General features: G+C 42.9%; 1 protein-coding gene across 1 annotated transcript in view; it reads left to right on the top strand.

The window, feature by feature from the left end:
* The window catches only part of dock9b (dedicator of cytokinesis 9b), a 75,026-nt gene that overhangs the window by 16,567 nt on the left and 34,252 nt on the right, over nucleotides 1-24,207 (top strand). The window contains exons 4-21 of the mRNA XM_076296749.1: nucleotides 816-898; nucleotides 2,024-2,093; nucleotides 3,334-3,429; nucleotides 6,053-6,187; nucleotides 7,700-7,874; nucleotides 16,750-16,805; nucleotides 17,947-18,021; nucleotides 18,203-18,343; nucleotides 19,230-19,439; nucleotides 19,571-19,693; nucleotides 20,360-20,442; nucleotides 20,831-20,953; nucleotides 21,083-21,162; nucleotides 21,432-21,619; nucleotides 22,328-22,393; nucleotides 23,049-23,141; nucleotides 23,656-23,767; nucleotides 23,895-24,013. Coding sequence (XP_076152864.1) covers nucleotides 816-898; nucleotides 2,024-2,093; nucleotides 3,334-3,429; nucleotides 6,053-6,187; nucleotides 7,700-7,874; nucleotides 16,750-16,805; nucleotides 17,947-18,021; nucleotides 18,203-18,343; nucleotides 19,230-19,439; nucleotides 19,571-19,693; nucleotides 20,360-20,442; nucleotides 20,831-20,953; nucleotides 21,083-21,162; nucleotides 21,432-21,619; nucleotides 22,328-22,393; nucleotides 23,049-23,141; nucleotides 23,656-23,767; nucleotides 23,895-24,013 — 2,028 coding nt within the window. The remainder of the gene's footprint in view (nucleotides 1-815; nucleotides 899-2,023; nucleotides 2,094-3,333; nucleotides 3,430-6,052; nucleotides 6,188-7,699; nucleotides 7,875-16,749; nucleotides 16,806-17,946; nucleotides 18,022-18,202; nucleotides 18,344-19,229; nucleotides 19,440-19,570; nucleotides 19,694-20,359; nucleotides 20,443-20,830; nucleotides 20,954-21,082; nucleotides 21,163-21,431; nucleotides 21,620-22,327; nucleotides 22,394-23,048; nucleotides 23,142-23,655; nucleotides 23,768-23,894; nucleotides 24,014-24,207) is intronic.

Raw genomic sequence — 24,207 nt, 5'->3', positions numbered from 1 at the left:
CCTCCATCCCCTCGTTCACTCCCTCCACCCTCTCGCTTGCGTCCGTCGTTAACAAGATTTACGAGGGGAGGAGGAGGAGGAGGAGGAAGAGGAGCCAGCTTTGTTTTTGGACGTTAATCCCGCCCGCAGCGCTCGGTCTCATTGCCTTAAGAAGTGCTGAGAGGGGACTCAAGCGTCCGTCTCGCCAATAAAACAAAAAGAGGGGAATCCAATTTTAATGTCCAGATCCCAGCCCTGACCGGCCCCTCCCTTAGGACATTAGCATCAGCTAATGCTGCCCACTGCTTTAAGTGTGATTAGTTTTTTTTTTCTTTAATGCTGTCTTTCTTTCAGCAGTCTCTTTTTGTGAGTAAATGCCAGGCAGAAAGAAAGAGAGAGAGAGATAGAGAGAGAGAGAGAGAGAGAGAGAGAGAGAGAGAATGAGGTCTCAGTCATAAGAACAACAAAGAGGATTCTCTCGAGGATTTTCTCTTGACTTTTTTCTCTGTAATTGGTTTATAGTTAGTATGTAGTGTGTGTGTGTATGTGTGGGTGTGTGTGTGTGTTGGTGAGTGTGTATGTGTGTGTGAGTGTGTGTGTGTGTGTGGGTGTGTGCGTGCATGTGTGCGTGTGTGCATGCATGCGTGCGTGTGTGTGTGTGTGTGTGTGTGAACTTGAATTGGTGTGCCTGAGTGAGTGCATGCACTGTGAGTGTGCGTTGTGCGTGTGCGTGTGTGTGTGTGTGGTGGGGGCCAGTATGTGTGTGGGGGTTCTAATGTAGTTAGTTAGTAGTTGAATCAATGTTTTACCTCACCAAGTATGCTCTCTCCACACAGTGTATCAAGACCTACAACTCTGACTGGCATGTTGTCAACTACAAGTATGAAGATTATTCTGGAGACTTCCGGCAACTTCCCAAGTAAGACTTATCTATACGCAAGGGTCAGTAGGGTTGGAGGATCGGCAAGTCTTATTAACATAAAGTAGGACAGAGAGAGAGAGAGAAGGAGAGAATAGGAGGGACTGAGAGAGGGAGAGAAAAGAATGACAGAGGCTGAGAGTGAAAGAGTATAATTGCATTGTGGCGAGGACTCCTTGTCAGCTGGCGTCCTCGACCCAGCTCTGACACGCAGGCCACTGACAGACAGCCCTGCTGGCAAGAGTATGAGAGCAGGAAATGCACGTCCATTTCTCTCATCGCGGACTGACCACAACAATACAGCCTCCTCTCCTCTCCTCTCCTCTCCTCTCCTCTCCTCTCCTCTCCTCTCCTCTCCCTTCCTCCCTCCTCCTCTCTTGTCCTCACTTCCTCCCCTTGACCCCAGGTTAGGTTATTTCTGGACAGAACAGATGACCCAGAGTGCGGCGCACACCAAACGCAATAGTGCGGATTATATCTGCTAACCTAATTGTTCTCTCCCTCTCGCCCCGCTCTCTGTTTATTTAGTCATATCTGTTCACTCTTCTTTCATCCTCTCCCTTATCTCCCTTCTTTCCTGCTTCTCTCTTTCACTTTCTCTTTGTCTGCCTTTCCCTGCGTCTCTCTATGTGCCCCAGTCTCATGTGCTCCATTGGTTCTTTCTTGCCCTTAAGGGCAGATGTTGCAGAGGTTTGTGCTAGCAGATGTTCCTCTCGTTTCAGGTCACCAGAAACAATGCAACCCTTGACCTTTAGCACAGCGTAGAGCTCATAGACATAAAGTGAACAGTTGCATATATGGACACCTGTCACTTTTAATGCTATGTATTTTAAAGTATGATAGTTTTGGACAGTTTTGCTGTTTACCAAACTGTTTGGCCTTGTTTTTTCTTTATATGATTTACTACCCGACATTTCTCTATTGTCCTCTACCAATGTAAGGACTCAAAATCATAGACTGTTTGCCAGTTTTATGAAAGATAGAGGCGGTGTGTTTTGACCTGGGTCTGAAAGCCAGCATGTTGACCTCAGCTGGAAGAAAAATGTCCTGGTCACATCCTGTACCTAAATTGATGAGTGCTATCTTCCAACACCTCCTCACCACAGTGTTTTGTTTTTGTCACAGTAAAGTCCCTCGGCCAGACAAGCTGCCCGCGCACATATTTGAGGTGGACGAAGATGCAGACAAAGATGAGGTATGCTGAGATCGGTGCCTACAATTCTCTCATAGCACTCATGCTATGTCATTTAGTTCCTTAGTGTGTGTGTCTGTGTGTGTATATTCATGCATGCATACATGCATGATGCGTGTTCGTGTACATGGATGCGTATGCATTTGTCTGTGTGTTACAGTAATTCAGAAGGCAGAGTGTGTGTTTATGAGTGTGTGTTGGTGTGTGGGAAGTATGTGTTTGTGTGGTAGCCTCTTCACCTGGAAACGCAGGTGTCACCTTTACCCCTAATGTGCACATCACAGTGTTAAACTTTACTGTTACTAGGCACTCCTTTAAGCAATGATACTTATCCTACTTGCCAATCCAAATAAAGAATTTAAATGTTTGTCTACGTGTGTGTGTGTGTGTGTGTGTGTATATGTGTGTGTGTGAGTGTGTGTGTGTGTGTGTGTGTGTGTGTGTGTGTGTGTGTGTGTGTGTGTGTGTGCGCACGCGTACATGTGTGTGTGCACATGTTTGTGTGTGTGCACTGCACATGTGTATGTGTGTATGTGTGTGTGTGTGTGTGTGTGTGTTTGGGAAGAGGAGGGTTCTGGTAATGACAGTCTTAATGAAATAATGAAAGGAGTCTCCGGCTGGACTCCTCCATCCCTTTGAGTACTTAAAGAGACAGGAAGTTGGCCCGGAACTGAGCACAGACCTTCCTGTTCAGCTTGCGTGATGACTGGCTGATGATATTATTGTAAAATCAAGACGAAAAAAACAGCCCAGACTGCCACCTTACACTTAATGATTAAGATGATGGGAACTGGCTGCATTTCATTTCAACCTTTAGTTGGAAATTGAGTCTCTGAATGGTGTATGGCTGGCATTAGTGCTGCAGATTCATTGGCTCTGCAATATAAGGCATCAGATGATATGATATGCACTCTGTGCAGGAACTACAGCAGTGTTTTTAAGTTCTGATGCACACCATAACATCTGATGACTTACGATGTATGACTAACAGGCTCTGTTCTCACATGCAACATTTCAGGCAGTAGTGATACTACAGATCTGCACCACTTTCCCTTGCCAGACATGTACTGTGTTCTGTCTCATCGGTTTACAAACATGGCCCATGGATGCCTTTGCACAGTGGTGTGTGTCTGAGCATGTGTGTGTGTGTGTGTGTGTGTGTGTGTGTGTGTGTGTGTGTGTCTGTCTGTCTGTATGAGTGTTATGTGTATCAGTGCTCTGCAATAAACTATGTTTTCTACAGGACACAGCATCCCTTGGGTCCCAGAAAGGGGGAGTGTCCAAACATGGCTGGCTGTACAAAGGCAACATGAATGGAGCTATCAGTGTCACTATGAGAGTAAGTCACCGCACACACACACACACACACACACACACACACACACACACACACACACACACACACACACACACACACACACACACACACATTCACATGTACACATGCACACACAAGCACACACATGCACACACAATCATACCTAGCCTGTGTTACCCAGCCCCTCTCCAGGCCTTTGACCTGTGTGCATGAGTATGCTTTCTCACAGTATACTTCTAGCGTATGTAGATGTAAAGGTACTGTAGTACACTAGGTTAACCTCCTTCCCAACGCCTTAAGAGCAGGAGATGCAAGAGCCTATGGGTTTTAGCCCTTTTAGCTCACTTGCTAGCACACTAGATAGGTGCGGAATACGGGCTGCTGCAGGTTGCAGGTTCGAGTCTGGGCGAGTGCAAGGTTGAACCGTGCGGTCAACACAACGCAGGTTACATAAAGAATTTCATTTTCAGCTATGGCATTATAAGTGATTTCACAGCTCTTCTCTATGTCCTGCCACGATGGCCTTCAGTCACAAACACATATGCTTGTGTTTGTGGATGAAGGAGTTCCCCCCTTTAATCAATAAATAGACACGGACACACTCCTCCTCTTTAGCCAGACAAATAAAACAGGAAGTAGATCATATCACACTTCCTGTCCTTTATGTCCTGTCCTCAAGGCCTGTTGACCTTGCAGTGTTCCCATGCCCCAGCCTTTCGTCACGCTAACTTTAGCACAGAGACCACGCTGCCTTGACCTTGCGCTGTTTATATACCTCCATTGTTTTTGTTTACTTTGTAATTACTCTGTGCATTTTTCTCCTTCTTTCCTCCTTTACTGTACCTCTCTATCTCTCTCTCTCTCTCTCTATCCCCCTGTCTCCTCCTCATTTCTCTTCGTCTTTCACCTGCCATATTTTTTATATCAATCACTTCCCTCTTGATATTCCTCTCTTTCATATCATGTCTTCACGTTTGTCATCCATGCTGTCGTTCAGCCTGTTCTGATGTACATTCACTTCTTACTGTCTCTCTCTTCTCAACAATCCATCACTCTTCACCTCCCTCTCCCCCCTTCATCCTTCTCTTCCTCTCCCCAACCCCCCCCCCTTCTCTCTCTCTTCATCTCTCCTTCACTCTCATTTCTATTCAATTCAGTATGCTTTATTGACATGATCATTTAACCCTTAGAACCCGATTGACGCAAAGTGCGTCAAAAAACACACCCTTTCTTCTCTGTTACATTGCTCCGGAATGGTTCATCGCAGCGAGATGAAATCTTTATTGCACGACAGAGCAGAAGTGGGGCTTTCCAACGAGACTACACACTTGTCTGTACGATCAAGTATGAAAATTTAAAAAAATCATGAAATTAAATCAAATTGCATCATATTTACAGTCTATACTTCTCTGCGTTCACCTGCACACACATTACTCTAGTTTGAATTACTCGCGAACCCGTGATCGCATCGATATGGCAAGTATATCAGATGAAAGAGGGGGCACAGGGCTATCCATTGGTACCATGTTTATCGATCCTTCTGGCTTATAAAACCAGACGAAGTGACTGCAAAATAATAACAGTCATGTACACAAACCAACGCTGCACACTCATTACTCTGGTTTGAATTACTCGCGGACCCGTGATCGCATAGATATGCCATGCATGTCAGATGAAAGAGGAGACTCAGAGCTATCATTTGATACCAAGTACATCCTTCTGGGTTATAAAACAGACGAAGTGACAGCAAAATAATAACTTCATATAGCTGGACTTACCCCACGTTTTTGTCTGTTCTTGTGGCAAAGCATGTTTATAATCCAATGCTATCATGTGTTTCTCTATGGCAAAGCATGTTCATATTCCGGTTTTGTGATCCTAGCAAATTCCTGCATGGCATCCAATTCAAGGCTCACATTGCATCCCAATTTGTTCAACAAATAAACACCTTTTTTGCCTTTACTTTGTTCATGGCAATGCAGTAAAGAGTTGAGAATTATTATGACAGCATACACACAGGCACGCAGGCTAACACGCAACCTCGGGTCAAGTCAGGTCAGATCAGTTCGTGTCACAGATATGGAGCGCAGAAAGGTCATTTTTCATCACTAAATAAAAAATGGCATTTATTTCCGTAAATCACACAGCAAATATTTCTGTAAATTGCTCAGCCCCAGAGTATCCCTCCAACATGGCAATTATATTGCCCGATTCAGGACAGTCTGCCCTACACACACATGAAATGCATGTAGAGCTGTGAGCTTGCTGTGGTGAGATACATGTCGAAATATAAGAATTTTTATAATACACTTTTTATATTTTAATTCTTTAAAAATCTAAATAAAATCAATGCTAGAATTAATACATGAAATGATGGCAGATCTGAATAGCCTAAACTCTCCTGAAAAAAACAATATATAATATATGTGTGTGGCACTTACAATGACCAGAATAAATCCTTATGAATAAAGGTAGTGAAAATGCCCTAAAAACAGCTTAGGGTTCTAAGGGTTAAAAGGAAATAGTGTTACCAAAGCCTCAAACATACAGAAAAATAGTGCACATCAAAACATACAAGGAATACAAAATCATCTGTGTATGTGTGTAAATATGTATGTGTGTGTCTCTCTCTCGCTCTCTTCAGTCCTTCAAAAGGAGGTACTTCCACCTGGCCCAGCTTGGTGACGGCTCCTACAACCTGAACTTCTACAAGGATGAGAAGATCTCCAAGGAGCCCAAGGGCACCATCTTCCTGGACTCCTGCATGGGTGTGGTGCAGGTAAGGCTGTCCTCGAGGCCTGCCTGAGCTGTGTCTGTGTGAATGTGTTTGTGTGTTTGTGTGTGTGTGTGTGTGTGTGTGTGTGTGTGTGTGTGTGTGTGTGTTTGCTTGTGTGTGTGTGTGTGTGTGTGTTTGTGCATGCATAAGTATGTACATGTATACACACATACACTCACATTGTAAAGTTCCAGATGTACTCAGACATACTGGGTGTGCACAGACACACACACACACACACACACACACACACACACATACACACACACACAGAGACACACACACACACACATGCACACACACACATGCACACTAAATCCATTCCAATACAACATGGTCTACTGTAACTCTGATAAGCCTAGTTTCAACGTCTGTTTAACACCATGAATTTCTATACCGCTGTGTGTGTAGAAAGACCTTAGAACCCTGCCACTCCAAAATATTATCCTTGTACATACCATTTCCATCAGAGCGCTCTCCCAGGGCCTGAGAAAGCCTCTCCCACTAACTCAGGTTGATAGACTGTCAGGGGGAGTATTTTGATAGTAAGCACAATTTAGAAAGTAATATAAACTATCCAGGGATAACATTATTCTTAGAACAGGTAGCCTACTGCAAAGTTCCCTCTCTGTTTCTCTTTCTCTCTTTTGTCTTGTTTCTATCCTCTCTCTCTTCTATCCAACACCCTCTTTTTTAGTTTCTCTCTCTCCTTTTGTTTCTACCCTCTCCTCCCCCCTCTCTTTCTCTCTCCTCTCTCTTTTCTTCCCTCTCTCTCTCGTAATCTCTCTCTCTCTCTCTCGTACTTTTTCTCTCTCTGCTCTTGGTGTCTGTCTCTGTCACACAGTAGGCTAGTGATAATAGGAGCTCCTGCCACTGGCTCCTTATGTTACGTGTCTGATCGCCGTGTCTCATCCATCATCCTGCCATCCTCCACATGGCTCAACATGGGCCTGGGGCTGCCACTGTACTGTATGCTGCCTGTGTGTGTGTGTGTGTGTGTGTGTGTGTGTGTGTGTGTGTGTGTGTGTGTGTGTGTGTGTGTGTGTGTGTGTGTGTGTTGATCCAGTCTGGGAATATGATCTATAGTGGTCTAATTTGTCCTATTATCAAAGACAGCCATATATTCTGCTATTAGGCCTACATGATATTCTGCTATCACATAACGGTGGGAAATCTACTGTATGTATGCATTACACAGAACCACAGCGTGCAAGAATTTGTATATGTTTACTGTTAAGTAAAAAACATCTGCTTCTGACACTTTGCCGTGTATATGTAAGTGTGTATTACAGTACATAACACTAATAATAATCTTATATCTATCCATTAGCTATTTATTATTATTTGAATTCTTGTTATTATTTATTTAGGCTTTATTAATTTACTTTACAGTGTTAACGTTAATGTAATGTTTGCTGATGTCATTGTAAGTTGCTTTGGACAAAAGCGTCTGCTAAGCACCATAAACATAAACATCAAGCTAACCTGTTTTGAACGGATGTTTTGGGTCTGTAGAACAGTAAGGTGCGGCGCTTTGCCTTTGAGCTGAAGATGCAGGACAAGAGTACGTACCTGCTGGCGGCGGACAGTGAGGTGGAGATGGACGAGTGGATCACCACCCTCAACAAGATCCTCCACTCCAGCTTTGAGCTCGCCATGCAGGAGAAGAGGAATGGAGACCTGCATGATGGTCAGTGTGTGTGTGTGTGTGTGTGTGTGTGTGTGTGTGTGTGTGTGTGTGTGTGTGTGGGTGTAGGTGTGTGTGTGTGTATATGTGTGTTTTGCATGGGTGTCAGTGGTATGCTAGTGTGAGCTGGAGGTTGGCGTTAGCAATGTTAGCCATGTCCCAATGACATGGCCATTGCATAGGATGTTTAAATAGGAATGCACTATAACATTGCCAGTTAAACAGTTTAAGTTTGTGCATCTGTTTGCATGTGTGTTTGTCTGCGTCCTCTTTCTTTTATTTTGGACTGAATATGTACATGCTCGGTTTCTGTGTGGTTGTGGTTGTGCATTCCTCCTGTCTTCATACATCACATTTAGTGCACTTTCTTGGGTGGCTGGTGTGTGTGTGTGTGTGTGTGTGTGTGTGTGTGTGTGTGTGTGTGTTTGTGGGTGTGTGTGGATGTGTGTGTGTGTGTGTGTGTGTGTGTGTGTGTGTGTGTGTGTGTGTGTGTGTGTGTGTGTGTGTGTGTGTTTGTGGGTGTGTGTGGATGTGTGAGTGTGTGTGGGTGTGTAATTTCTATTCTTGGAAGGATTGGTGCCAGGAGCTCTCAGCTGGGTGTGTATTTTATGTGTCTATTCAGCCAGGAGTTTGTGGTTTTATTGTACAAGATGGTACTAATTGAGAATGGGTGTGCCCCAACATCTGTAGAAGCTAGTCACTACTGTGTATGTAAACGTGTGTGTGTATGTGTGTGTGTGTGTGTGTGTGTGTGTATCTACACTTTGGCTTGTTCTCAAGAAGACCACCCATGTTTTTAATATGCCCTCTTACAACATCCTCACACACACACACGTGCAAGGAGACATGGACCGAAAAACCCATAACGTTCACTGGAGCACAGGCATGTCCAGATATTCCTTTTTTATTAAGAAAGGTGCAAAAAGAATAACAAAGGGAATATTTGAACGTCTGTGTGCTCTACTGAACTCCTTCTTTGCGCACCATGTCTCCTACTCCTGAGAACCATCGGAGTGTTAGCAAGCACAGTGGACCACTGATGACCAATAACTCCTCACTTTGGGATCTTCAGTTGAAAAATAAAATAAAATGAAATCACTAGCTCTGCCCAAAAAAATTGAAGGGAGTAATTTTTCTGTGACTATCTCGAACCGTAGGGCTGTACAAATTAATATATGTGTACATTTACTGACCTGAAGGGAAGTAAATGTATTTTGAGAAAAAGGAAAATTTCATAAAGAAATAAATCTTTTTTAACAGAAACACGTTGCTCACAATTATTGGCGCCCCTGCTTGTAATAGAAAAAAAGACCTTTCGTCTTTGCAAAATCTCCCCAGATCGTCCAAATTCCTAGGTTCAAACTTGTGCATTCTCCTCTTTGACTCACCCCACTGTTTTTCTATGGAGTTTAGATCAGGGGACAGAGATGGCAATGGCCGAAACTTGATTTTGTGTTCAATAAAACATATTTGTTTTGATCTGGACGTTTGTTTTAGTTCATTGACCTGATGAATGATCCAATCATGACCAACTTTTAGTGTCTTGGCAGAGTGACAAATTTCCTTTGAAAATGTTCAGGTTTTTCTTGATGTTCATGATACCATTATTGCACCTGAATTTGATTTCATGGCCTTTGGGAATAAAAAACAGCCCCACAATAGCACAGCCCCTCCACCATAATTCTTATTAGGTATGGGGTTCTTTCAGTATAGTCATTCTTCTATGAACACCAAACACACCTGAAGTGTTTCTAGCCAAAGAGTGCAATTTTCATTTAATCTTACAATAGAGCACACTTCCAGACAAAGTCACTGTACCATTCAGTAACTCCTGCCGTTTACACACGGTAATTAAATGACTTGACAGGCTTTACCTAGCCTGCCCTCTAAATAAGCTATTAGCAGTGAGGTCACTTTTGAATATTTTTGGGGGGACTTGGTGACCCCAAGATGATACCTTTGTCTGTAGCTCTCCAACAGTGGTTCTTATGGATTTGCCTTACCATCCTCCATACTGTACGTGGAAGCAAGATAACTATGGGTTATGAGTACCTAGTTTTTATAGACATTCCCTGACTTACAAATGTCAACACAGTTTTTTTTTTTATTTAAATTTAGTGTATTTTCTTGTCTTTCTGATGTTGAAAAATGACTTGAGGATTTAGCTTGTCACTTTATTTTCATACCTTAGTGAAAAAGAAAGTCATGAACTACTTTTGAAAGTTCACAGACACTCTGATTAACATAAATAAGTTGACATTAGATAGGGAAATGCTTCTGTTTTTGTATATACGATTTTTCTAGGGGTGCCAATAATTGTGAGCAGCATGTTTTTGTTAAAAATATTTATTTCTTTATGAGATTTTCTTTTTTCTCAGAATAAATTTTCTTCCCTTCAAGGGTGGATTTTTCCTCAAGGTTTTCATTGTGACAGTGCAATGAATCATCAAAAGATATTTTTTTATACCTGTTTTAGTCAACTTTACCAAAGGTGCCAATCATTTTGGAGGGTACTGTATAAGGAAAAATGGTGACAGCGCGTAACAACTGAATTTCATGAATGATAGTGATTTGACATAAACAGAGCATGGTGATAATAAAGTAACGATAACAAACAGAAAGACAACCCTGACAACACATATCTTTGGGGAAATGGATCTTGTCTGACTCCCGACCAGAAACAAAAGACAAGTTTTGCTGTGAGTCTTTCGGGTCCTCTAACTAAACTAAACCTAAACTAAGTAACGTGACATGCCAGCGAGGCACCACACAAAGCTGCCCTGCGTACGGGAGCGGATGGGAGGTGAGAGCGAGAGAGATCCCGGTCGTCAGAAAGGGCGTCTTTTATAGAAGTTGCCCAACCCACAATTAGCATCTACCGGGACGCAACAAGGGAGACACAGATGGAAAAGCAGAAAAGTGTAATGGAACGAAGTAGCACAGCAGCGCAAACACCGTTCAACTCCCCCTAATAGCGTAACAGTCAAAATCCTCAGTTTTCACACTCATACACACTACCTAGCAAACAGGATTTGTTTGCTCTTAATCATTACTTTATTTATGACTTGTCAGCATCAAGGCAAGGCAAGGCAATTGTATTTATATAGCACATGTGATGCCACACACAGGGGTTATTCAATGTGCTCATCATCATTATGTAGCATCAGCATCATGTTGAGCAGTGTGTTCCATTCAGACAGGAAATAGCAGGAAACCACTGAAGATGCTGTGACCTCTATGACCATCATGGAGGCTGCAGCCTGCAGGGATTCACATGTTAACTCCATCTCCCTCCTCCAGATACAGAGTCACACCACCGGACAGATATTTGGGATTATCAATTAAAAAAAAAAACTAAAAAAAAGAAACCCGACCTTATTTACAAACATGTAGGCCTCTCCTTATTGAACCTAAGAAAAACCTTTACATAAACTGGAACAGAAAGCCCCTCTTAATCACGTCAACCTACCCATGTCATCCCTTATCAAATAGCCTACTGCATGAAGCGTATAACTTTTACAACACTGGCTGTATGCTACGTGGGCTATAGGGGTGTTTCAAGCTTTTTAAAAGTTCTGGGATGAGGGAGATTTCTCCCCCGGGAATTCTGGTTGCTAAACACACTATTTTAACGCTGTTTGGTTAGGACAGAAATACCTTTACAGATCAAGCGGCTCTGGCTCAAATTAGGTGAACATACCTTATGCGCATTATAACTTCACTGAAAAAAAGAAAGAAAAGAAAAAAAGAAACCAATGAGTTTATGTCGTGATTTGCGATAGAGAAAAACACAGTTATGGTAACCTACTAACAATAAGGATTTGCTCACAACACTCTAAATACACAGTACTGCTGTTTTGGTTGTCCCACGCCGCCTACGCACAGTAAAGGACTTTTAACAGCCGCACCCACCCGACTCGTCATGACGTGCCTTAGCCCCAAAAAGGTTGAGAACCTCTGCTCTACGCAAACTGTTCCAAACAGTGCTTTTTAAAAATGAATAATAATAAGTGAGTGACCGTAGTTATAGAGGACAATCTGCTGTCAGTGTCAGCCTCACTGCTAGGCCTACGTTATAGTTTTAACGTTACAGTTAAACACCTGAAAAATATTAAAGTGTAAATGTCAGGTTAAAAAACATTTTTGACAAATGAAGGGACATGAAGCAAGATAGTAGTGAGTAGTGATTTTTCTTGAAAAATCAACTTTAAATACAATAAAACAATATTTACAGTTATTTTTATAACTGAATTTATGAACATTCCAGGAAACATTCCAGGGCCCACTTCCCCGAAAGCATCTTAAGCCTAAGAGCGTCGTAAAGTCCCTCTTACGAACGTCTTAAGATTTGCCGACTGTTTCCCGAAACAATCGTAGCTTAAGAGCGTCGTGAAAACACTCATAGATCTACGAGTGCTCCAGAGTACTCATTACCGGCTAAGAGCGTCTTAACAGTACTTCTCACTGAGGTCACCAACAGGACATACAGAGGAATTACAACTTAGAATACATAATCCAATTTACGTTCCCATTCTTTGTTGTGTTTACCTGTGATGAATCAGATTTTAGCGTGCAAAATAGCCTACATTTAATGGTCATAATAATATGATGAAAAGCGGACAAAAATGCAATCAAGTTATGAAACGAGACGTTGCCAGAATAGTTTGACATTATCTTTCCTAAGTGAATATTTTATTAGGCCTATGAGGTAAAAAGCAGAGAAAGCAACATGTGGTTTAGTCTAGCCTACTGCATCAAAATCTAAGCATACACATTTCCTCTCTTTCTTACTCGACTTCTTTCTTATCTTCAAACGTGTTCTTAAGTGGCACCGCGAAAAAATATTGCATGGTGCAACAATCTAATCTTAAAATAATTACAATTATTTATGTCTCTGTGTGGTATATATAACCTACTTGGGATGCTTACATGCAGATGTCAAAGTGTTTCTATTTTCGTATTGATGTGAATTAATGTGTAGATCCGAAGTTTAAATGGTAGGCCTATAGGTGTGACGTGCAGTCACCTGACATCACCGTCAAATCTGGATCTGGAGGATATTTCAGAACTATTAACGTGGACAGCTCCCCTTAAGAGCATCTTAAGAGCAGTGCACGCGCATTCACGCTACGAGCATGTTCGGGAAACAGTCGGAAAAACCAAACGAACGATCGTAAGATGAATCGTAGAAAACCCTCTTAAGAGCGTGTCTCCGTCGTTATCGGGGAAGTGGGCCCAGACACAATGATGACCTTAAGAGGGAGTCCAGCAAAGTTGGTCAATTAAAACACATGGGATAAGGGATCATACAGTAGGTTTTTTTTATACTGATACACTGAGGCCAAAAACATGACTTCATTCCAGTATGTCATGCTGGAGTCTACTACAGTACCTGCCTGACATAAAAATATCCTGATACATTTTTTCTTTACTGGCAACCATTATTGATCTTAAAATATGAAGAGGATATGGGTGAGTAGCAATGCTTGAAAATGCCAGTTGTGTCACTTGCCATCACATATAGCCTAAACTAAGTAGAATCAGTAAGCAACTCTGTGTTATAGCATAGGGTTTGGTGCCAAAAAGCAAAGATATTCTACAAGATAGTGTGCAGAAGTGGACCACATAAACAATACAACATTATAAAACATTTTTTGGCTGATGATTGATCTCTTTAACAAGAAATTGTGCCTAAAATTCTCGAAATTGTCCGCTTAAAAAATAATACTTTAATATCAATACTATCCATTCATGCCTATTAGTGTGCTTGAGTGTAGGCCTAGCCTGCTCTGCCAGTTCTTGTCTACACACATTCAGACCACAAAGTGCAGAGATCTCTGTTAAATCAAGTTTAATAGACTTTTACATAGCTAGTACCAGCTGAAGTCTGTAAGGCCTTCCGTAGCCTATGTAAGTGTGAAGAAAAGAAAGGGTAAAAGGATCAGATAGACAAACAGACAGGTGAGTGTGTGTGTGTGTAAGAAAGAGAAAGAGATACACTACCAGTGACAGTTGGCTGTTGATAGCTGGCAGTTGTAGAATTTAGAATATGGAATAACCTGAAGCACATAGTGCTCTGTTCTTCATGGTTGGTGATATTAGTGACCTTCTAGCCTTCTACATTTGAGCAAGCACATTTTCATAGTTCATGGTGGCACAGTCTAGTTAGGTTATATTCTGAGGTGTGTCTTTCTGTTAGTCAGGTGATGGCACACATATTCTAAAAGAAACAGAGTTTGGGCTATGTATCCAGTGGCAGATATGTGTGGACTGGTGAATGACCCATCACTAGATACATATGCCAAATGTCTTGTTTTTGTCCATGAGAGAGTATGGAAATGGTGATCACAGATCAGCCAACGATTACATTGTTACAGTGCAGTTATTTTACAACAGAACAAAGCAGTTTGGCACAGGAACTGCTACAAATCCACCTGTAACAGTGAGCATCTGCAGCATGTAGAAATCATGTGAAGCAGGCAGGACTCAGTGTCTTCAGAAAAGACGTGGTAGACCATCTTCTGAACCTGCAGCAACACCTGCAACTGCATCAAGTCCATCTAGAGGGACTTTGTACACTTGTTCAGCAGCAGCTGCTGCCAGCATAGATAAGTGCTTCTTCTGTCAGAAGCAGACAAATGAGCGTCTTCATGAGGTGTCCTCTTTCAATGCAGGCAACCAACCAAAAAGTAATATTTTGAAGTCGATGACTTTTTACAGGTAGCCAGTGTAAAAATGCTAGGATGGGGGAAATATGTTCATATTTTTTTGTGTGTGAGCAGCTCCATTTTGTATAAGCTGTAAGCTCTTTAGACAAGTATTATTACAGCCAGCATAATAGCATTGCAATAGCATTGCAATAGTCTATCCTTGAGGTGACAAAAGCATGGATTAATTTCTCGGCATCAGGTAAGGATAAGGACTTCCTTTGAAATGTTCCTTAAATGGTAAAATGAAGTTTTGGTGATCTGTTTTATGTGATTATTTAGTGCTAGGTCCTGGTCAATTATAACTCCTAGGTGGATGAGGTCAATGGAAGATCACTATATGTAGCCTGTGATGTGGATAGGATATCCCTCATCTTTTTAGAACCTAAAACCGTAACTTCTGTTTTATCTGAGTTCAAAAGCAGGAAATTATTCGTCATCCATGTCTTTATATCTCTTATACATGTGTCAAGTTTGGCTAACGGGATTAATTCATCAGGTTTTATGGCGAGGTATAGTTATGTATCATCTGCTTAACAACAGGGGCTGAGCCTTGAGGCACTCCATATTTTACCATAATCTGGGTAGATGGTTTATTATGGACCTGTACAAATTGTTGACGGTTAGGAAGGTATGATCTAAACCAAGCGAGTGCTGAGTCTTTGATGCCTATCAAATTTTCAAGCCCCTGGTCCTAGCTGTGGCGCAACTGGCTGGGGCACCTGCACCGTGTGCCGGCGACCCGGGTTCGATTCCCGCCCCGTGCTCCTTTCCGGATCCCACCCCGACTCTCTCTCCCATTCATTTCCTGTCAATCTCCATTATCCTATCCGCATAAAAGTCCCAAAAAATATACTTAGTATGTCATGGTCTATGGTGTCAAAGGCAGTGCTGAGGTCCAGGAGGACCAGTATTGATACAAGGCTAGGTTTTTTGAGGGAGGGCTTAATAACAGATGTCTTAAACGACTGCGGTACATGCCCTGATAGCATGGAATTATTTGTAATCTAGAGCAAAACATTATCCAGGAAGGGGAGAGCAGTCTTAAGAAGGTGAATAGGAATAGGCTTTAGTAGACTAGTTGCAGATTTTGATGAGGAAATTGTGGAGGTGAGATCTAATATGTTGTGTATATGTAAATGAATTAAATGTTGTTTGAGGTCTCATCTGTGATTCTGTTATGTTTTTGCTATCTTTCAGCAATGGAGTATGTGTATTTTGTGAAACTGATTGGTTATTGATCTTATCTCTAATTGTTTGACATACAATCATACTGTTGAAAAAACTGTTTTGTGAACTTTATTCATCATAGCCAGTGATTTAGGTGAAATTTGTGGTGTTAATTATAGTGAAATATACAATTTCAAAAAAATACGGTTGAAACAGGTAAAAGGTCTCCATGTTCAATGACCTCTAAAGAGTCCAACCACTCTCCAAAAATTATCATTTCAAACCCACAGAAACCACATAGGCCCCCTGACTAATTAATTGAATGGAGGCCAATTCTAAAATTCTGAATTTTGCACTAACATGGTGTGGTGTGTGTGTGTGTATGTGTACACTTTGGCATATTCTCGAGAAGACCACCCATGTTTTTAATATGCCCTCTTACAACATCCACACACACACACACACACACACACACACACACACACACACACACACACACACACACACACACACCCACACACACACACACATGGTCACATGGTCAGACTTGTCACAAATCACACTCCTTGCTCAGTAATTCTGAACACCTCCTAACCCTACAGTACATACCATCTCACAGTTATTATACCTCATTATTAAGCAGGTTTTTATTTATTCATAAATTGGGCATCTGTGGGCATCTGTAATATGCAATAGAGGTGATCAACATTAAGAAAATGAAGTAAAGGAAAATTACTGCTATTTTAGATGCCTTCATACATACAATACAGTAGCAATCCAGAATCAAACAGCAGGTTCGGGAACCAAACCCACGGATTGACAGGTGACAGTGAATGGCATGTATCTCCACAGCGTGATTGTAGCTCCATTGGATTGGCGTGAGTAAGAACGGAATACACTACACAATGGGTGGTGTGTGGTGTGTGTGTGTGTGTGTGTGTGTGTGTTTAGGGTTGGCTTGCTCATAGTGTGTGTTGTGTTGTGTGCTTATGCCCCTGTAGACGATGAGCAGGGAAAATCGGACACCTCAGCTGGGAATTTCCAGGACAGTTTCCAGGTATGGAATGGTATTCTCTGTGTTCTTTCTCTCTCTCTCTCTCTCTCTCTCTCTCTCTCTCTCTCTCTCTCTCTCTCTCTCTCAACACACACACACACACACACACACACACAAACTCACATTCACACATACACTACATACTGATAGAGATGCATGAGATGCATAGAGTCTGTCAGTGTACTGTATGTGTGTGGGTGAGTATGTGTGTGGGTGAGTATGTGTGTGTGTGTGGGGGGGGGTTGGTTATTAAGCACTTAATGTACTTCATTTCTTGACTTTGCCCCTTCATGAGATGTGATTGACAGGCCAGTGCTACTGAATTGTAGGGGGTGGAGGAGCAGCTGAAAACACAACCCTGTATCACACACCCTTTTAATAATATACCACTCCTCACACAGTGCTCTCCCCCCCTCCCTCCCCACCAATTCTCCTCCCCTCCGCACCTCTCATCTTCTCTCCTCCCCTCTCCTCTCTCCTGTCCCATGTTTTCCCAGCCTTTCTCTCTTCATCCCTTTCTCTCTCACTCGGACAAAACCCAGTTTTTTTTCAACTAGTTCTCTTCATTTTTTTGTGTGTTTTCTCCCGTCTCGTTATTTTTTTCCCTTTTTCTTTCTGTCTCTCTCCTTCTGTCTCTGTTCTTCTCCTTGAACAACTCTTGTCTCACACTTTTATATAGCTGTCTGTTTCTCTCTCTCTCTCTATCTCTCACTCACTCTCTCTCTCTCCCTTCCTCCATTGTCTATCTGTCATACTGTACAGTCTCATATTTCATATGTATTGGATAGACCAAAGTGAAATGACAGATAGTGTAAATTAGCACAATATAAGGCAACCTGATACAGTTATAACAGAACCTACTATTAAACAGCATTGCGGAGAATCATACAAGCATGTCAGGTGCTCAAACTCTGCCTGGATCAAAGGTTGGACAGCTGGCCAACAGATGCAAGGCTGTCTCTCTCTCTCTCTCTCTCACTCTCTTTATCTTCATCTATCTGTCTTTCTTTCTCTCTCCCCCTTCTCTTTGCTGTTTTTCCCAGCTCTGCTCTCTCAAACACTAACCCATGTGAATCCTGGGAAAGCTTTTTTCCCCAAGCACCCACATTTGTTTTTTTTCCCTTTCTCTTCATGGTTTTGTCAGAGTGCCAGAGACATCGAGACCAAGATGAGGAACGAGACCCGACTCAGGCTATTCACCCTGGACCCCGATACGCAGGTGACTACATCAGTGCCTGACTGAAAATCTGTGCAGAAAAAAAATAATTGCATTTATTTTTGAACTGTCAGAAAAAAAAGATTGGCCAACCTCTGTGTGTGTCTGTGTGTGTGTGTGTGTGTGTGTGTGTGTGTGTGTGTGTGTCTGTCCTTGTGTGTGTGTGTGTGTGTTGTGTGTACAGAAACTTGATTTCTCAGGCATTGAACCAGATGTGCGGCAGTTTGAGGAAAAGTTTGGCAAGCGTGTACTCGTCAACTGCAATGATCTGTCTTTCAACCTGCAGAGCTGTGTATCCGAAAATGATGAAGGACCTACAACAAACGTATTGACTTTTCATTACTTCTCTCTCACTCACTCATTCACTCACTCTTGGTCATACACACACACACACACACACACACACACACACACACACACAGACACACAGAGATTTATAACACCATTATGACATTCATATTACAATGCATTTCTGAATATTAATAAACACGTATGCACAAAACGCATGAAGTAAAAAGTGTTTTACATTTTTTCATAAAAGCAGCCGTTTCCCTGTATGTGTATCTGGTATGAGCAGAGCCCCTGGCCTCTCTGGCTGGTCTTGGTACGTTTGAGAGGGGAAACAGAGCTCTGGGTAATGGCAAAGTGCCATTCTGTAAAGAAAGACAGAGACAGAGCAGTCTGATAACTGGTTTCCTGCTGTCGCTTTCTCTCACTCAGAACATTTGTATGGCTCTGTCTGTGTGTGTGGGGAGCGTGTTTGGGTGTGTGTTTGGGTGTGTGTGTGGGTGTGGGTGTGTGTGGGTGTGGGTGTGGTTGTTTCTGACAGAGAGAGAAAGAGAGAGCGATGGTGATTCTAATAGAGAAGCACAGATAGGTGTTGAAAAACTGTGTCCTTCAATATCGTCCCAAATTGTGTGCCAAGCAGTTAATTCTGCCAAGCACTGTTTTCCCCTGCATCCCCCCTCCCTCCCCCCCATTTAAATCCTTTAACCAAAGGCAAGACTAGAAGCCCCAGAAATAAAAGACGAGGATCTTAGAGAATAAACACTAAATCACAGACAGACTCACACAATCCCCATACCATGTCTGTACAGATAGAGCCAATGTCATTACTCAACATAAAGGGGATAAAAGACAGTCACGCTGCCAAAACCCATGACTGTGCACCGCGTTACCCAGCATCCTCCTGTCCCTGGTCCCTTCCTCAGGTCGAGCCCTTCTTCGTGGTGCTGTCGCTGTTCGACGTGCAGAACAGCAGGAAGATCTCGGCCGACTTCCACGTGGACCTTAACCACCAGCTCGTCCGGCAGATGATCTCTCACCACGGCAACCAGCACATCAACGGAGGGTCCGAGATCACAGTGGTGGAGGGGCCGGTCAGCGGGCTGCCAGAGGGGGCGCTCAAGTACCCCACACAGGTCTGTGTCTGGGTGTCAGATTAGGGTGTGTGTGTGTGTGTGTGTGTGTGTGTGTGTGTGTGTGTAATAACATAATGTTGTTGTAAAATCTGTGGATGTGTACTGGATATGAGTGTGTGCTGTGTGTGCAGGGTGTGTTCTCTGTGACGTGTCCACACCCGGACATCTTCCTGGTGGCGCGAGTAGAGAAGGTGCTGCAGGGAGGCATCACCCACTGTGCTGATCCCTACATGAAGAGCTCTGACCCCTCCAAGGTACACAAACACACACGCTCACACACACACACGCACGCACACACGCATACGCACACGCACACACACACACACACACACACACACACACACACACACACACGCACACACACACATGCGCACACACACAGGCACACGCACACACGCACAAACGCGCACACACACACTCACACACACACACAAGCAGTTCCGGACATGAATAGCATGGCTCATATTTGACTCACTTCACACAGATCTATGATATGTCTCAGACATCTCACATTTCTCAAACATAGAACATTGTTGCTACCACACTCACTTTCAACTTTCGCAGACACACACACAGACACACACACACACACACACACACACACACACACACACACACACACACACACACACACACACACACACACACACACACACACACACACACACACATATTATTATCACATTACAGTTACATATCACATAGACCTCTGTAATGTTCCTTTTGAAATAGTTAGAACTACTCTTAGTAGTTTAGTCCAATACAAGTGGTTCCACTGTATACTTACTTTTTAAGTCTGACACATTGCTATTGCTGAATACAGCAAGGCATTTAAAATGATTTCCGGTCCATCACCATCAATCAGTCTCAGTCAGTCTCAATCAGTCTGTCCTCTACTCTCTGCCATGTCTGTGTGCCAGGTGGCCCAGAAGGTGCTGAAGAATGCCAAGATGGCCTGCCACAGGCTGGGCCAGTACAGGATGCCTTTCGCCTGGGCCGCCAGGTACTGCATCCACAAATCAAATGCACCTGTTCAGCACCAGATCAGATGGGTTCATGTGTTGGTGTTGATCTAAAATTAAGTATTGACTTTTGGAAAACGCCTTCTTCTTAGTATAACTGGTGTTCTTTGCTTGTAATTACATGTTTACACATTCGTAAGTGATACAGTGTCTGTCACATTCATGGAATTCATGGTTGCAAAATGACGTAAAGGCTCATACTAAGTCCAGTACAATAAAAGACATAGTTCTATTATAGGTCTATAAGTCTAAATCTATAAGTCTATTAGAAGTCTGCATATCATCAATTGAGTTTGAAGCTTTTACTATAAGGTAAAAGAACTCCACTATGTTGCTTTACTGTAACTGTACTGTGCTCTTTGTGTTCAGGCCAGTGTTTAAGGATGCCTCAGGGACCCTGGACAAGAGCGCTTCGTTCTCACCCCTCTACAGGCAAGATAGCAACAAACTCTCTGACGAGGACCTGTTCAAGCTTCTGGCCGACTTCAAGAAGTGAGCTCAAGCCCCGACTTCACTTATACCTTTCTTATGCTTCTTTTAAAGTTACATACTCCAAGACAAAGTTTTACAGTCCAACTGCTTTTTGGGTCCATTTGCAGAAAATGTGTTCTTTTTTTGCAGACCAGAGAAGATGGCCAAGCTCCCAGTGCTGCTTGGGAATCTGGATGTGACCATTGATAGCGTTGCCCCTGATGTCTCTAGTAAGCCATAGGCCATCCCAATAGTCATGCCACATACAGTGCAAGATGTATAACACACAACAGCTTTTTTTCCAAATTTCACTCTAATTCATGACTCAACCTTTTGATTTCTTCAGAACTATATTGGGTGATCCACACACTGTGATTGGTGTCCTATATGAGCTTTGTGACTTCTCATTGGTCAGATTGTCAATCACATATGCCCTTTGTGTCTTCTCATTGGTCCGATTGTCAATCGCATATGCCCTTTGTGTCTCCTCATTGGTCAGATTGTGTGACGTCCTCCTATATCCCTGTAAGACCCTTCACGTTGAATGGGCAGGGTGGCGCTCTGATGGAGGTGGAGGAGTTTGTGCCCTGCATCGCCAAGTGCTCCCAGCCCTTCACCATCTACAACAACCACCTCTACATCTACCCCAAGCACCTCAAGTACGACGGGCAGAAGTCCTTCGCCAAGGTAGGGGTCACAACAGCCAGGTCTCCACTGATGTCAGTTTAGTTAGCTGTCTAGCTGCGGATTTCATGTTCTTATTGCCAAAGGCCAACTGGGGCTATGCTGTTATGACCTTCAAAAACTGGTTGGTGGAGTTTGAAAATGTGTTGCTCTAGTAGTGCAAAAAAGCCAATATAGTTGTATTATTTTCAAGTTTGAAGTTTATGTTAAAACATTTTTAAATGCTCCAAAATATAGTGTTTCCCATCATAATGACTAGTCACACGAGGGTGAACTTCTCTCATGCTTGACCTAAAAGCCTCCTTCGTTCTCACAGGCTCATTCATAATGCATAGTGGATGTAGCTACTGGATGTAGCTGTTATTTCTTGAGTGCTGTTTTGGCTGCGTGCTGGTTTACTGTATAGAGGCCAAACTTCCTGAAGCGGCGTCCAGATGGACGGCTTTGCTGAAGCTGAAGTTTGTAAAGCCAAGTGGTGCATCTGCAGTCCTGAGATCGACCAGAATAGAAGCAACTGCTAAACAAGCAAAATTACTTTTCAAGGATGTTGGCACGGCTACGGTATTGGGCATAGAAGTGGGGAGAGATGACAGGACAATTTGTGAATCATTTCCAGTGAATGGATTTGTCTCTCCTCTTCTTTCATGTCGTTTCTCCTCTCTTGTCCTCCTCTCTTTTTCATCTCTTCACTTGTCCATCCCTCCATTTCAGGCGAGGAATATTGCAGTCTGTGTAGAGTTCAGAGATTCAGATGATGATGACGCTCAGCCTCTTAAGGTAATTTACAAACACGCACACACACACACACAAAGAGTCTGTCCTTTTCATGTTATGTTCGTCACAGCATTCAGGCATCATTATAGAATGTAGAAAGCCTTTGTTGTTGTTATTATTATTCTGAATACAGTGAAATAGAGAGTGCCGGTCCTACCGGTGCAAGGAGACAAGGAGCATAAAAAACATAACGTTCACTGGAGCACAGGCAGGTCCAGATATTCCTTTTTTTATTAAGAAAGGTGCAAAAAGAATAAAAAATTTTGACTATTTGAATGTCTGCGTGCTCTACTGAATTCCTTCTTTGCGCACCACGTCTCCTACTCCTGAGAAGCATCGGAGTGTTAACAAGCACACTAGACCACTGATGACCAATAACTCCTCACTTTAGGAGCTTCAGTTGAAAAATAAAATGAAATCACTAGCTCTGCCCAAAAAAATTGAAGGGAACATTTGTTTTTTTGAGTAATTTTGAGGCAGTTGTTTGACTTTGAACTGTCAGAGGTTTTGTGAATGTAGTTTGAGAATAGAGAAAAGGGTGGAAGGTTTCAGCAATTGAAAGAAACTGTAAGTGTTCCCTTAATAGTTTTGAGCAGTGTTATTATGTGTAATCATGTGTTCTACTGCATTAATGTGTGCTGTGTCTTCCCCTCTGCAGTGCATCTACGGCCGTGCCGGAGGGCCCCTCTTCACCAAGCATGCCTTTGCAGCGGTGTTGCATCACCAGCAGAACCCAGAGTTCTATGACGAGGTAGCGCCCCCTTCAGTCACCACGCAGCAGTACAGCTCTGGCTGAAAACTCAATGGGCTGGTTTCCCGTACCTGGATTAAGCCTAGTCCTAGACAAAAGGAAAAACTTCAGTGGAAATCTCCATTGATCAAAGCTTTTAGACTAGGATTAGGCTTAATTCATGTATTGGACTCTGGCTGAATATGTTGTCTGTGTGGTGCTTTACATTATGGCTCTACATCATCTGCTGTCATAAAAATAGCGAGTCCACTACCAGCTGGAATTGATCATTCAATACAGCTGCCAAATAGTGACACTGGGAGCTACAGTGTACTTATTATGTGTGAAAGCTCTTACTGGTTCCAACTGACTTTTACTTTTACTCCCTTTTTCTGTCTTGCATTTCCCTTTTTCTTTTTCTTTGTCTTTCTCTGACTCCCTCTCTTTCTCTGACTCCCTCTCTCTCTCTGACTCCCTCTCTCTCTCTCCCTCTCTCGATCACTCTCTTTCATCCTCCTGCCTCTGTCACTCCTAGATTAAGATTGAGCTGCCCACGCAGCTTCATGAGAAACACCACCTGCTCTTTACCTTCTACCACATCAGCTGTGACAGCAACGCCAAGAAGAGAGATGTGGTGGAAACTCAGGGTACGTCTGTGTGTGTGTGTGTGTGTGTGTGTGTGTGTGTGTGTGTGTGTGTGTGTGTGTGTGTGTGTGTGTGTGTGTGTGTGTGTGTGTGTGCATGCGTGTCTGATCTCTGTGCTGTGTCCTGCAGTGGGCTCCTCCTGGCTCCCCCTGCTAAAGGACGGCAGAATCATCATGAATGAGCAGCACATCGCCGTGGCAGCCAACCTGCCCCCCGGATACCTCAGCTGCCAGGAGGGCATCACCAAGGTAACACAACTCACCTGGCAATGGGTAGGGTGGTAAATAAACCAGTATCATATTTCATTCCCTTGAAACATTAAGCATACTTTTTGTTTTGCTGTTGATACCTTAGATCACTAAGTCACTATTTATCATGTGCCTATCTGATTCCTTAAGTAGTCAAGATCAGGATTTGTTTGTTTGTTTACTTTGTTCGAATT

This window comes from Alosa pseudoharengus, unplaced genomic scaffold (assembly GCF_046254945.1).
Source record: "Alosa pseudoharengus isolate Yale_2024_CS ecotype anadromous, Long Island Sound unplaced genomic scaffold, YU_APseudo_1.1 YU_APseudo_1.1_scf_20, whole genome shotgun sequence".
In the NCBI taxonomy this organism is placed as follows: Eukaryota; Metazoa; Chordata; class Actinopteri; order Clupeiformes; family Clupeidae; genus Alosa; species Alosa pseudoharengus.
The sequence above is the reverse complement of the archived record's forward strand: the minus strand, read 5'-3'. Positions and strand labels throughout refer to the sequence as shown.